This window comes from Carcharhinus amblyrhynchos, unplaced genomic scaffold (assembly GCF_965287045.1).
Source record: "Carcharhinus amblyrhynchos unplaced genomic scaffold, sCarAmb.v2.hapA chromosome_353, whole genome shotgun sequence".
In the NCBI taxonomy this organism is placed as follows: domain Eukaryota; kingdom Metazoa; phylum Chordata; class Chondrichthyes; order Carcharhiniformes; family Carcharhinidae; genus Carcharhinus; species Carcharhinus amblyrhynchos.
The window spans coordinates 1-15,098 of NW_027650093.1; the positions used below are offsets into that span (position 1 = coordinate 1).

Below are 15,098 nucleotides of genomic sequence, written 5' to 3' on the forward strand. Positions count from 1 at the left end.
GAAGTTTATCCTACTCTGTCTTAAATATCTAACGTTTACTCTTCTATCTGTATGCCTTTAATATAGTTCCTTCAGTTGTGGGAAGCAGTATGCTTCTATTTACTCTGTTCTACCTCTTTCTAATTTGAAACACCTTGATCAAATTGACCCCTAATCTCTTCTGCTAAATTCTTCAAGTCTTTCTTTATATTTGTACTTACCTGAACACAGATCGCATCCCAGTGAATTAGTCTTGTCCTGTTCCTCTTGTTTCAACATCTTTTTCTTAGCCTCAAGCCTAAAAATACTCAGTATTCTAACCTGGTAACCCATTTACCAGACAGATGTTCCTGGTGACCCATGCCACATTCACATACTACTTAATGTGACAGGTGAGCTTGCTTGGTCCTCACCATTTCAATTCAATCAGAAGCACAGGATGAGAGGGCAATGTGTATCAGGTGCAAAATTTAGCCGGTTTCCTTGTTCTAGTGCCTCGCAATGAATAAAGCAGTGACTTCAAACAATGTCTTGACCGGCTGCCACCTTAATCCTTATAGCTCCTCAGTTTTTCCCAGTCAGGTTGGCTGCCCCACCGCTTGTGATTCTTCTGCAATTAACCAAGTCAAGCCTGCAGTTTACAAGTATGTAGCTATTCAATGCTTTAAAGATCTGTGCTGCAGTCATGTGGGTCAGTAATGTCAAGCAACACACAACAAATCCTCAACAAATTCATTGGGCCAAATGTGCCTAACATAAGTAGCAAGGTTGCACAATCTGTAACAACCATATTCCATCCGGTTGTATTGAGAAATCCCCCACTAACTTGAACCAAGAAATAAGCTGTACTTCTAAATTCTCAATGATATCACAAATTTGACAATACACTGCGTTAACACTAAGCGGGATGCATTTCAGTTTTTTTTTAGCCGACTTCTCATTGAAGACTGTGCAAACCATGTCTAATGCTGAAGGAGAATTCATTTCTCTGCAACAGTGTGAGGAATTTTCTGTTCAGTTTTGTGGTAAAGCTACCACGTGAGAGGCTAGTTGTCATTGAATTTTACAATTCTGCTCAGAACTTGAGCTGATGTTTTAAGTTCCTGCTGCATCCTTTAAAAAAAATCCAAAGATTTGTGCTCCAGATTGTTAGATACTTTCGTTGTCTTCGCAGTTTTGAGGGTTTTAAACTCTCAGCCAGTATTTCCTGCATATAACATACGTGAGCTTTCCATCCTGATTTGCCTTGGCACAGCTGACAAAACCACACCTCAAAAAATCACCTTTATATTGTTTTGTTCCTGATTTTAGTTTTTTCTTTGCAAGCTGTTCACCAGAGGCCCTGGCGCTCTGTTCATAGCTCCCATTAGTACTGCTCTGTCTTGTCATGGACTCGGCAGAACAGCTTGCGCTTTCTCCAACAATTCAGACGCGAGATCCTGGCCAGTAGGTTTATCAGTTATTGGTGTCTTTTGCCCTCTCTTAACAAAATGATCTACAATTGGCTTCCGAGAAAGGGAAAGAAATTTGGCAGCAAATATACATAGAGGGTTCGGTGACCAGTTTATTCTTGCCTCGTGGTCATACGTTATTGTAGTGAGCATTTACCCAGAGGGAAAATGGAAAAGCAAAGGTTAGGCGATCTTTGGGGATCATTTTTAACGACCCATGTTTCAAATCCTGCAACCCACCCGTGGGTCACGACCCCTCACTCTAAGCAGTGGTCGTGCTAAGACTTAAACTGGCCATTATATTTTGTATTGCATGCTTGTATGACAAACCTATGTTTACTCCATGTTAATAAAATGGTAAAATGGGCAAAAGGGTGGCAGGTAGAATTTTTGTAACGACTTTGTCACATTTATTGATTTAATTTCATCTGCCACATTTGTGTCTATTCCACCATTTTACTGATGTGGAGCAAAGCTATTGGGCTGGAAAGAGTGTGGTGTCATGGCTATTCAAGCATAGTGAGTTAAATAGTACATTCCTGTTCCCATGCAGCTCAGCAGTGGGCAATGCAATCTGAAGGAAACTGATATTGGGTAAAATTATTGCTGACTCAGCATTAATGCGCTAACATATTCCATGATTTTAGTGTAATTTTGACTGGCTCGTCTCATTTATTATGCCAGTAATGCAATAATAGGCCGTTACCACTTGTTAAGCTGATGGCAATTGGTTATTCTTGGCTACGTTGCTAAGTGTGTGTCAGGTGTTACGAGATGAGTTGGGTATAAGTGTGAAAAGAAAATCTTTTGAGGATGATTATCCTTTAATTAATTACCTTTCTACGCACTATTAGTCTAGACAATGGGGAACCTGCATCTATAACTTTGCTACAATGTGACAGCCCCAGGAGAAATAGACAAAGGATTGTTTCGTTTCTGTTAGAAGCCTCGCGACCCTCATTTGTCACCTTTGCATAATAATTTGGCAGAGGCGAGCAAAGCAATCCCATACTCCAATAATTAGAAGAGTCACACAGATTTGAAACATTAACTGTATTTCTCTCCGCAGATGCTGCCAGACCTGAGTTTTTCTCACATTTTTTGTTTTTATTTTACCTTAGAGCACCATTGCTGATCAGAATATAAATGAGAATTTTACATGTTTATTGTGACTAACCACCAAATTTAAAATGGAACCTCCAGTTAATTGTGTTAATCTACAAAACCCTTATTCTTCTAGGAGGATGGTTTCTAAAGCTTTTGGTAGATTATACCTCCAAAGTATAGAAGGGCACACATCTCTATATGAAAGTTACATTCAATCAATGGATCATGCACTCATATTTTCAAGATTTGGTACCAACTATGGCTTGCAAAATTTGAAGGTCTTCTGTGTGTGCATCCTGTGGTCAGCAGAATGATTGCAGCACGTTTGGATTTTTACATTGCCTTGTGATGTCCTTCTCGTGGTCATCGAGTAATTTCTGGTACCTGCTGGAAAGGTAGCCATGACTTAATCTTACACCTATCAGTTATTTAATATCTACTCATGAAGATTCTCCAAAGGGGAGGATTTGTGGAGTATCTTTGGGTTGAGGTGGCTGCAAAATGGCGTGCCTGTCTATAGAAGTTTGGAAACATGAATCATTGGCAGACTCAATAACTTAAGTCTGCAGTTAACAAGTACACTAACATTTAACTCTTCTCAGTAACAAGACTTAGAGCTGATGCACTTGGAGACTGGAATTTTTCCTTTGCTTCAGATCTTGGAAACCATTGTCCTAATGGCTCAAGTGATATTTTTCTGGACAAATGAAATTTTATTGTTTTAACCAATTTTAATAGTTTTAAAAACCATGAATATCCCTTCACGTACTAGAAATTCCCCAAGTTCTGCTCTTGCCAAACTGTATCCTTGGTGAGTGCGTGGGATATAAACCTGCCAGTACTGCCAATTTCTCACTAATGCAATGTCTCTTGAACACTGTAATGAGTTAACATTATGCCTGATCTCCAAAGAAGAAGGCATAGCCTCAAGAAAAGACTTAATGACCACAGCATTCCTTTGCTTTGGTATATATGTTCTTTTGGGTACAATATTCAGTTATACTCCATTGAAACGTGCATGTGTTCTTAGTAAAAACCCATATGGACATATAAAGTCATCCACAGGTCAGGATTTTTGCTTTATAACTGCAGCTACTGATAACTGCTGCTGTGAAAAAGTTCATGAGAACCATGGTTGTCTCAATGTCAAACAGTTACGGTGAGGTTTCTTCAGGGAAAAAAGGAGATCTTGTTTAACCAGTTACTAATTGATGTCAGTCCCGATGCAAATTAAAATATGGGAAATATTCCATGCATCGGAGACCTTTTTACATTGAGAGGAATCCAACAGCTGAATGCAAGGGGAAAGAACCTTTACAGCATGTTATGGAGCATGAATTCTTAAGCTAGCCAGAGTGATTTCTCCACCACAAATTCACTGTAATTTGATTCACTTTTTGTGAAATGATAGCATAACAAAATAGCTAATGCATGTATGTTTAGCTGAGGATATCTAACTTTCTGGCGAGGACTTGTCACTCATTAATTTTTAGGTTTTCCTGGGTTTTTTTGCTCTGTTTCATTGTCTTTTGCTCACGCTTCTCTTGATCTTTGCTAAAAGTCGTAATGTTACAGTCAGTGTTAAAGAACTGGCTGTTATTTTTATAGTTGTTTATAACTGAGGGCACCAGAAGTATAAATGGACCATAACAGTTTACACAGAATGGATAATGCACATTTTAAAAATCATTTTGTAATCTGTAAGAACATTATTTTTGAACTGGTGTTTTGAAAGCAATTTGAATGGTAAATCAACATTTTTGCATTTTCAGTACCGGAACAGTACCATGGCTCAAATCCTGAGGAAGAACTAATAGACAACACGTCAGCACATCAACTAATTTCAAGCACTCCAGTAACTTCCATTCTGCAAGACCATTTGAACATGCAACAAAGGGTTTATCCCAGCAAGAAAAGCCCACATGCTCTTCTTCCAACTCCAAGTACCTCTGATCATCTGGAGAGTCAGATTGAAAATGGGAACAACGTAATACCATGTCCGTGGGCATCAACGCAAGCTATTGCCATGGCTCAGCCTAATGTTTACTCAGTTCAGGATGGAAAGGTAAGATACTTCCCATATCTTGCATATATGAGCTGAATTTCCAGCTGCAGATTCTAATACCATTTGTTAATAGGTTCACATTGGTGCTAATATCTGGATCGATGAGGACAAGTGGGAAACTGTGAAACGTCAACCAAGTGATTCAAGATTTACAAAGTGCTTGGCTGTGGCCGTCTGGGGTGTGGATACCCTGAAGGACAGAAGTGTCACTGGAATTGCATGCAACTCCACAAAATCATCACCTAAACCACCTCTTTCCCCTTATAAAGTACAGATTATTAAAGGTAAGTTTAAGAACAAATTTTCGTCTCAGGTTTTTACTTAGTTTTTTTAAAAATTTATTTTTCCTTCTGTCCCTCCTGCTTATTTATTTATATACATGTTTCCATATCCTGCTGTACTTAAAAAAAAACGTTTTGTATTCACTTTAAAGTATTTTTTCTTCACTGTTCAAATTTAAAGCATCTTTGAAAAGCAATTCAAATCACAATTTTGTTTTAGTAAAGCAAAAAGGCATCATAGTACCCAACATCTGGTGGCAAATGTCGCTTGTAGAGTAATAACTATTACTAATATGAGTTTAACAATGTCAATACATTGAAAATGAATGTTAAAATTAATAGTGTTTTCCCTGAATATATTCCTGTTGTGAAAAAGAGAGCGTAAGTGTATTCTTTCTCTAGTGTATTCTTTTTCCAGTGTCCAATAAATCCAAGTTCGGATTTCATACAAAATGCAATGAGGAAATATATTCCTGCAGTTTCCTAATGGTTAAGAAAACAGATAACAGTTAAGATACAAAGACCAAGAAATTCCCAGATTTCATTCTCTGTCTATGCTTGTCTACCCATTCTCAGCTGAGATAGTAGTACAGGACAGGATACGGCTTTGATGTGAAATGCGAATAGAATATCCTGCTGACTCTTGGTGGGATTTTCCAGCTGGGCTCGTCCCAAAATTTGAAAATCCTGTCCAAGATACCCCTTGCCTGCTACAATTTCCGTGGCGGGCAGGACGGGAAAATTCCCCCTTGCTGTCTAGGTTAACACAGGAAGAAAGTTGAGAGGTTAGAGTGTGATTGGTACCCATAAAACTTCCACATTGAAGGAGAGAAAACTAGTGAGGAAAAATGATGTATTTCTGCTTGTTTGATGACCTAATTGGTAGACCAGTGTAATAAACTGTATGGTGTTAGGTTTGACTGCTGTAAAGCATTGAGTTCACTGCTTTTCAAGCAGAGCAATGTCAGGAATCTAATTGGCCTCTGTTAGAAAGTGGGAAATCAGTCGCATTTTCTGATCCTTAATGATGTCCATTAATTCGTACTGGAAGTTGTATATGTAGACATTAGATGAAGACAGATTTGTAATTATCAGTGAAGCACCTGCATTTGAACTGGTGCTATGTAATGAGGCGGGTAGAGTTAGGGACCTTGTGGTGAAGGATCCTCTTGGGGAGAGTGATCATTGTATGGTGGAGTTTCTGGTGCAGATGGAGGAGGAGAAAGTGGGTTCCCGGACACGTGTCCTTTGTTTGAATAGAGGGGAGTACGGTAGGATGAGAGAAGAATTGGCGAATGTGGACTGGGGGAGCGTGTTGGAGGGAGGGTCTGTTGAGGAGCAGTGGAGGATCTTTAAGGAGATCTTTCTTGGTGCTCAGCAGAAATTTATTCCGATGGTCAAAAAGGATAGTAGGAGGAGAGGTAATAAGCCGTGGATAACGAAGGAGGTGAAGGAAAGTGTTAAATTAAAAGCGGAGGAATTTAGAGTAACTAAGAGTAGTGGGCGAGAAGAGGATTGGGAGAGGTTTAAATGTCAACAAAGATTGACAAAGAAGTTGATAAAGAAGGGTAGGAGAAACTATGAAGCTGGGCTAGCGCTTAATATAAAAAAGGATAGCAAGAGTTTTTATAAATATATAAAAAGGAAGAGGCTGGCTAGGGTGAACGTTGGTCCTTTAGAGGATGAGAAAGGGGACCTAGTGGTAGGGGATGAGGATATGGCTAAGGTATTGAATAACTTTTTTGTTTCTGTCTTCACGGAGGAGGACGTGACTAATTTGCCGGGTGTTAGCGATGGAAAGGTGGTAGGACTGGAGGATCTTAATGACATTACTGTTACTAGAGAGGCGGTGCTCGACAGACTGGAGGGGCTGATTGTGGACAAGTCCCCAGGACCGGATGGAATGCATCCGAGGGTTCTGAAGGAAATGGCGGAGGTGATAGTGGATGCCTCGGTGGTTATTTTCCAGACGTCGCTGGATTCCGGGGAAGTGCCGGATGATTGGAAAACGGCTAACGTTACGCCGTTGTTTAAGAAGGGTGCCAGGCAAAAGGCGGGGAATTATAGGCCGGTTAGTTTAACGTCTGTGGTAGGTAAAATGTTAGAATCTGTCATTAAGGAGGAAATTGCGAGGCATCTTGAAGGGAATTGCTTGATAGAGCAGACGCAGCACGGTTTCATTAAAGGGAAGTCGTGTCTGACAAATTTACTGGAGTTCTATGAGGACGTGTCTAGGGCGGTGGATAGAGGAGAGCCGGTGGATGTGGTCTTTCTAGATTTTCAGAAGGCGTTTGACAAAGTACCTCACAAGAGGTTATTGCAGAAGGTCGAGGGACATGGAGTTGGGGGTAGGATGTTAGCGTGGATAGAGGATTGGTTGTCAAATAGGAGGCAGAGAGTGGGGGTCAACGGGTGCTATTTGGATTGGCGGATGGTGACTAGTGGAGTGCCCCAGGGGTCGGTGCTGGGGCCTCAGATTTTTACCATTTATATAGATGATCTGGAGGAGGGAACCGAGTGTAGAGTGTCGAAATTTGCTGATGACACCAAGATTGGGGGAACGGCAAATTGTGCGGAGGGTGTGGAGAGTCTGCAGAAGGATCTAGATAGGCTGGGCGAATGGGCCAGGAAATGGCAAATGGAATTTAATGTTGGCAAGTGTGAGGTGGTCCACTTTGGTAGGAAGAATGGTAGGAAGGACTATTACTTACGTGGCAAAAAACTGCAGCAGGCGACGGTGCAGAGGGACCTCGGGGTCCTTGTGCATGAGTCGCAAAAACCCAGCTTGCAGGTGCAGCAGGTGGTCAGGAAGGCGAATGGGATGCTGGCCTTCATAGCGAGGGGGATTGAATATAAAAGTAGGGAGATCTTGCTGCAGCTGTATAGGGCATTGGTGAGGCCGCAGCTGGAGTACTGTGTGCAGTTTTGGGCGCCGCACCTGCGCAAAGATATTTTGGCCTTGGAGGGAGTGCAGAGGAGGTTTACTAGGCTGATACCGGAGTTGAGGGAGTTGAGCTATGAGGAGAGGCTGAATAAACTGGGCTTGTACTCGTTAGAGTTTAGAAGAATGAGGGGAGATCTCATTGAGACGTATAAGATGATGAATGGGATGGATAGGATAGAGGTGGAGAGACTCTTCCCGCTCAAAAAAGACAGTAGGACTAGGGGGCACAGCCTCAAGATAAAGGGGGGGCGGTTTAGAACGGAGTTGAGGAGGAACTTCATCACTCAAAGGGTGGTGAATCTCTGGAATTCTCTGCCCGTTGAAGTGGTGGAGGCTGCCTCGCTAAATATTTTTAAGACGCGGGTTGATGGGTTTTTGATAAGAGAGGGGATTAAGGGTTATGGGGAGAGGGCGGGAAAGTGGAACTGAGCAGCGACAGATCAGCCATGATCTTATTGAATGGCGGGGCAGGCTCGAAGGGCTAGATGGCCTACTCCTGCTCCTATTTCTTATGTTCTTATGTTATGAACAGCCTGCCTACGCTCATTAGGCTCACATAAGGAAGATTAACTCGTTGGGCAAGGTGCTTCAGGGGCTTTTGCAACTTAAATGTACACTTCAGCATTACTTTACATACAAAGCTCCACTGTTTCCCTCCTCTTTTTCATCTGGAATGACAAACTCCTTTTGAAGGTTATCCCTAATACTCAAAGATAATAACCTTGACTGGAATGAAAATCAGTCTTGGTGATTATTAAAACGTGTGTGACGATCATGCTGTGCTGTATATTTCCAGTGTCATAAAGTTCATTTGGTGCTGTTGTTTGTTCTGTCTTTCTATTTTTTTCTGGAGCTCAGATTGCTAGTGTTCAGAATGGCTGAAAGCATCAGATGTGGCTGCTCCCTGGCTTATTTGACTAGCTGCAAGTTTTATTCCGTTGTCAGTTTGTTTGTGCTTGAGCATGTCCTTTCTATGTTGCTCCCAACCCTCCTACTTGTCTCAGTTGGCAGTGTAGCATAAGTCTTGGCTTTGTGGAGTCATCCATGCAGAATAATTATGTTGTGTAAGCAGAGCCGTGATTCCAATGGCATTGATGTGCTTTCTAATTTTATAGCTTGTTACTTTTTTCTACCTTTTGATTTGCATAATGGAGCTCGGGTGTTGGAGATGGAACATGTTAAATTGCCAAGTATTATGCTGCTCGTGTGTCCAGTGCGATCATGCTACATTGAAGTGTGATGATGACAGAACATACGTTCTTCTATTACATATGTTTGACCTTATTGCTGATTGTGGATTTTATGATAGAGGTTTATCATCTACTGATCCATCATTTAACAATTCAATGCTGATGTGATTATTGGCAACGTTTGATTCGGCATTTAATGTTGATAATCTGCAGTAGTGTCAATCAGCCTCATCAAAACAAGGCATTATTTTTTCAGGCTAATGATAAGATGATAAGTTTGCTTCAACAAACTAGTCAATATTTTATCTCAAGCACAGCCATGATTAAGCACAGACTCATGTAGGCCCTCAGTGTGACCTTTGTTGGAGTTTACTTGGCTTGATGAGCTTCCAGTTACATAAATGGCCAGATCTAACCTTTTGGTTATGTCACCAAGTGCAGCAGTGGATAAGAAGCTGGTTACAAGCACATATCCTTTGTTATTCTTGTGCTCATCAACATTGGGACAGTGGCATAGGGTTGATGATGTTTAATAACATCTTTCGTTACCTCAGCATATCCCAAATGCTTCAGAGTTGGAAGCATGGTCGTATTCTTCTGTAGGCAAAGCAACTAGTTGACACAGAATTTCCCACAAAACAGTGAATTTGTTTAGATCATTGATGGATAAAATGTTGGGCAACATGCTAGGAGCATTTTCGTGCTTTTGAAACTGAAACATGCTATCTTTGCCGCCTGAACAGTCAGAAGGGACTTTGACTTGACGTTGATCTGAAAAGTAGCACCTGCGACAGTGCAGGGCACGGTTCCTTCAGAATTGCACTGAACCGTCAACCTAGATTCTGTGCTATAATCCTAGAGCAGGCTTGAACTCCTAGACGTTTGTCACTGTCTATGAAGGCTATCAATGAGGCATCTGATGTGCGTTTCAGTTTTCAAAAACAAATCAATTCTTAAAATTTAAGGCTCAAGATTAATATTTTGGTGAAACTAAAGAAAATTCTGCTTTCCCTACAGAACAATTACTGAACAGAATACGACAAGATGCCAAAGATGACAATGAGATCCACAAGCGACTAAATAAAGTCAATCGATACATTGGGGAAAAAATAATGGACATTAACAAGCAGTGGCGAAAAGCCAAAGCAGAAATATCAAAATTTAGGAACTGTGAATGTGAGATAGGATTAAAATGTGAAACTCATGCACATTGTGAGAGATCTGAAGTACCCATCAAGGAAGAGATTGAAACCTTTATCTATGAATAATTTAGTGGGAACTAATGTCTTGCATGATCAGAAAGCTCTGTTCTTGGCTATTCTGGTTATTGATAGTATGTAACTGTTACTTGATTACAGTGAAATCTGCTTGTTCTCTTCATTTGTTTACATGGAATGGTACCATAGAAAGCCTTTTCCTATTAATTTCTGTATAGCTGTCAAGTTTTATATCTCGTTGTTAAATCAGTGGAATGTACAGATAATTCTGCAAATTTCTGTAGAATTCTACAGAAGGAGTCTATTGCAACTATGCCACCTCAAAGCTGTTGGCTTATTTTCCATTTCTTGCCCTGTTCCCGTATCTATTATTTTCAATTCAAATATTTATCAATTTGCCCTTTAAAGCCTATTATAGATTTTGTTTCCAGATCCTAACAATGCTGTGTTTAAAAATACATAATGCTCTTAGCCCTTTGATGTTTTTGATAACACAAAATTAAGCCCTTTATTTACCGAGTCATCAGTTCATTGGATATTGTTTTCCCCTTTTAACCTTATCAATACACTTTTATTTTGAATACTGCATATGATCTCCTCATGATATTGGTTGTACTATCAGTATCTGTGATCTGTCCTCATAACTAAATTACCTCCTCTGGTATAATCTTAGTGACTCTGTTCTGTGCTCTGACTTTGATCTTGGTATCCCTCTCACAGTAAGTCAAACCAAACCGAATATAAAATTAAAAATGTGACTTAACTAGTGTTACGTTTAGCTTCAGCATTACTCCTTTGCTTTTATATTTAAGACCCACTTTATAAAACATAGAATCTACTGTATACTTTCTTTTATATGCGGTTTATCAACTATTCATTCTTTGGATGTGGCCATCACTCTCAGAGCATTTATCACCAAACTTAGTTGTCCTTGAAGAAGATGGTGGTGAGCATTTTTATACTGCTGCAGCTTGCCTGGTAAAGTAACTGACTCCCACAATGCTGCTAGGTGGGGAGTTTGAGGATTTTGATCCAGTGGGAACGTAGGAATAATATATTTCCAAATCAGGAGTGTGTGAGACTTGGAAGGAAACTTTAAGGTGATTGTGTTGCTGTGCACCTTGTCCTTGTCCGTCTAGGTGATGGAGGTTGTGAAATTGGCTGGGAATGCCTTGGGGAGGTGCTATGAATCTAGATAATAAACACTGCAGCCACAGAGAGGATGTTTAAACAGGTGGCAGGCGTGCTGATCAAATTACTGCTTTATCCTGGATTAGGTTTTTGGACCTGAACCTATTCAGGCATGTGGAGAGTATTTCCTGACTTCTACCTCGTGGGAGCTTTGGAGAATCGAGAAGTAAGCTACTCGCTTAAGTGGCAAATAACGTTAATAACACACTTCCATCCAAAACTTGCTGGTGTCCAGGTTTTGTGGGCATCAATTGCTTTATTATCTGAGTAATTGCTAATGGGGATGAATACTATCATCAGCAAACAGCCCCACGTCTAACCATATGATGGAGAAAGAGTCATTAATGAAGCAGCTGAAATAATTGGGCTGAGGGACACCGTCCGCAGGAACTCTTGCTGCAATGCCCTACAGCTGGGGTGATTGGTCTCCAAATGATTACCGTCATCTTTGTGTTAAATATGACTCTGACTTCAGTTTTACTAGGCTTCTTGGTTTGCACGTGGTCAAATGCTGCCTTAACGTCAAAGTTGCTCAGAAATGATTTTGTCCTCTCACTTTTATAGATGTGGTTATTGGAATCTTTAAGTCATCTGCTTCCCTCCCATTTTTAAAAATTTACTGTTGTATATTTCCCATTCTTTGTTGATAAATTTTGGCTTGCATCACACCATTTGACTTAGCTGAGTAGGTCACTCTCTAAAAACAATTAAAAGTAAAATATACCAGATACTCTTAGGGTCACTGTATAAGTTTTAAGTTTGGGAGTCACAGGTTACTCAAAATAATGATTGAGAAGTCCGAAGTGATTTTAATTTAGTTTATTAAGAAAGTGAGAGTTTATATATGAAGCAAAGGCTAAATAGGGAGGAACAGCATACAACCCATGACAGATCAGAACAGTGTACTGACCCCTAATCTTGTGATCACTCTGTGTGCAGTTCTCCCTCTGCCTGCTTGATTTTTCTCCAAGTGCTCCGGTTTCCTCCCACAGTCCAAAAGACGTGCTGGTTAGGTGCATTGGCCATGCTAAATTCTTCCTCGATGTACCCGAACAAGCACTGGAATGTGGCGACTAGGGGATTTTTACAGTAACTTCATTGCAGTGTTAATGTAAGCCCATTTGTGACTAATAAATAAACTTTAACTTTACTGATTAAAAATCTACAAACTCCTTAAATTTGTTTAAATTTGGCGTCCACTGCACTCGGGGGTAAAGAATTTCATTGATTCATGACCCTTCGAGTGAAATAATTCCTCCTCATTTCTGTTTTATATCAGTCACCCCTTAGCCTAAAATCATGGTCTCTCATCTTAAAATGTCCAACAAAGGGAAACATTTGCTCTATGTCTACTCTGTCAATCCCATTTAGCATCTTATATATCCCAATAGATCATTCAGTCTTCTAAACTCCAGTAAATATAGGTCTAAACTGCTCAATCTCTCTTCATCAGACAAGTTCTCCATCCCTGGAATGAATCTAGTGAATCTTCTCTGAACTGCCTCTGATGCATTTACGTCCTGCTGGACAAAAACTGTACACAGTATTCCAGATGCAATCTCATCAATGCTCTTTACAGTTTCTATTCAGTCCATCGTGTCTGTACCGACTCTGCAGATGAACAGTTTCCACCTTCTCCTTTTACATTCTTCCTTTCCAGATAACATTCTAATTCCCTTTTTGAATACTTTGATTGAATCTGCCTTCATCTCACTTCCGGTCCTTAGCCACTCACTTGTTTAAAAAAAAGCTCTTTCTCCTGTCACTTTTGTTTCCTATGCCAATTATTTTAAATCTGCCCCCCTCACTCTCATTCGATGTGGGTGGGAGCAGTTTCTCTCTGTCCAGATCCTTCATGATCTTGCAAATTTCTATCAAATCTCCTCTCAGCCTCCCTCAAAGCAAACAATGCTAACTTCTCCCATCGATCTTCATAATTTAAGTTCCTCATTCCTGGAACCATTCCCATGAATCTTCTCTACACGCTCTCCAATGTTTTCACAACTCTTCCTGAAATGCCACACCCAGAATTGAATGTAGTATTCCAGCTGAGGTCAAACTGGTGCCTAATATAGTTCACCACAATCTCCTTGCTCTTATGTTCTATGCCCTCTTAATAAAGCCTGGAATATTATACGCTTTATTAAGGCTTTTTCAACCTGTCTGCCATCTTCAACGAGATACGCACCAAGGTCCCTCTGCTCCTACGCTCTCTTTTGAACTCTTTGTTTTATACTGTCTGTCTATGTTCTTCCTATCAAAATGAATCACTTCATGTTTCTCCACGTTGAACAACATCTGCAATCTGTCCACCCATTCCACTGATTTGTTTGTATCCATTTGAAATGATCCTCCTCACAGTTCACAATGCTTCCAGGTTTCACTTCATTTGCATACCTTGAAATTGTATCCTCTTCACCAAGGCCTAGGTCATTAATGCACATCAGGAAAAATAAGGGCCCCATACTGCCCCTGGGGAACTCTAGTACAAACCTTCCTCCAGCCCAAAAAACATGCATGAATCCCTACTCCTTGTTTGTTATTCAGCAATTTAATGTTCATGTTGCTCCTGTTTCTTTTATTCCATGAGCTATAACTTTGCTCAAAAATCTGTTGTGCAGTACCATGTCAAAGGCATTTTTGAAATCATGTATACCACATCAATGATGTGGACATGCCAGCATTGGACTGGGGTAAGCACAGTAAGAAGAATCTCAACACCAGGTTAAAGTCCAACAGTTGATTTAGTAGCACAAGCCACAAGCTTTCGGAGCACTGCCCCTTCATCAGGTGAGTGGGAATTGTGTTCACAAACAGGACATATATAGACACAGGTTAAAGAGATGTGTGTTGTCTCCAGCCAAGACAGTGAGATTTTGTAAGCCCAGGCAAGTTGTGGGAAATACAGATAGTGTGATGTGAACCTAAGATCCCAGTTGAGGCCGTCCTCGTGTGTGCGGAACTTAGCTATCAGTTTCTGCTCAGCAATTCTGCATTGTCATGTGTCGTGAAGGCTGCCTTGGAGAATGCTTACCCGAAGGTCAGAGGCTGAATGCCCGTGGCTGCTGAAGTGTTCCCCGACAGGCCTCAGCCGGGATCTTGGGTTCATGTCACACGACCTGTAACCCCCTCATGACTTGCCTGAGCTTGCAACATCTCACTAACTGCCCTGGCTGGAGACAATACACACCTCTTTAACCTGTGCTTAACCCTCTCTCCACTCGCATTGTCTGTACCTTTAAAACTTGAGTAACTGTAAAGACTCACATTCCAACCATTATCTTTAAATTGAGTTTGTGTCTATATATGCCCTGTTTGTGAACTCCCACTCAGCTGATGAAGGGGCAGTGCTTCGAAAGCTTGTGGCTTGTGCTCCTAAATAAGCCTGTTGGACTTTAACCTAGTGTTGTGAGACTTATTACATTGCTCATCACGTCAATAGCATTACCTTCTTCAACTTTCATTGCAAAAAAAAACTCATAAGTGCACTTTATCTTAATGTCTATCTCTTCTCTCTCCCAGCAAGCTCTGGCTTTGTTTATTCTGAAATATACCTTGATCTAAGTATTCTTCGAAGATAACCACCTGTCAGCTACTGTTTCCCTGCATACCTTTGACTCCAATTTATTTGGCCCAAATTTGTTCTTATCCCATTCAAGTTGGGTTGCTCCCA

General features: G+C 40.7%; 1 protein-coding gene across 2 annotated transcripts; it reads left to right on the forward strand.

The window, feature by feature from the left end:
- Positions 1–2,364: 2,364 nt before the first annotated feature.
- Positions 2,365–14,067, forward strand: LOC145339230 (BEN domain-containing protein 5-like). Of its 2 annotated transcripts, XM_080183627.1 has the most exons (4): positions 2,365–2,932; positions 4,310–4,602; positions 4,676–4,886; positions 10,035–14,067. In XM_080183627.1, exons 2-4 carry the CDS (start codon positions 4,423–4,425, stop codon positions 10,283–10,285), a joined length of 642 nt encoding a protein of 213 aa, XP_080039753.1. In that variant the 5' UTR covers positions 2,365–2,932; positions 4,310–4,422; the 3' UTR covers positions 10,286–14,067. The 2 variants fall into 2 exon arrangements, with proteins under 2 accessions (XP_080039753.1, XP_080039754.1); XM_080183628.1 differs by lacking the exon at positions 2,365–2,932 and having other exon boundaries at positions 4,232–4,602.
- The last annotated feature ends 1,031 nt before the right edge of the window (positions 14,068–15,098 follow it).

What these genes read in the sequence shown, in the direction of transcription:
- LOC145339230 (XM_080183627.1), top strand. Translation starts at nt 4,423, where the DNA reads ATGCAACAAAGGGTTTATCCCAGCAAGAAAAGCCCACATGCTCTTCTT. An exon ending in ACTCAGTTCAGGATGGAAAG is followed by an intron (nt 4,603 to 4,675) that starts GTAAGATACTTC and finishes ATTTGTTAATAG; the next exon opens with GTTCACATTGGTGCTAATAT. An exon ending in TAAAGTACAGATTATTAAAG is followed by an intron (nt 4,887 to 10,034) that starts GTAAGTTTAAGA and finishes CTTTCCCTACAG; the next exon opens with AACAATTACTGAACAGAATA.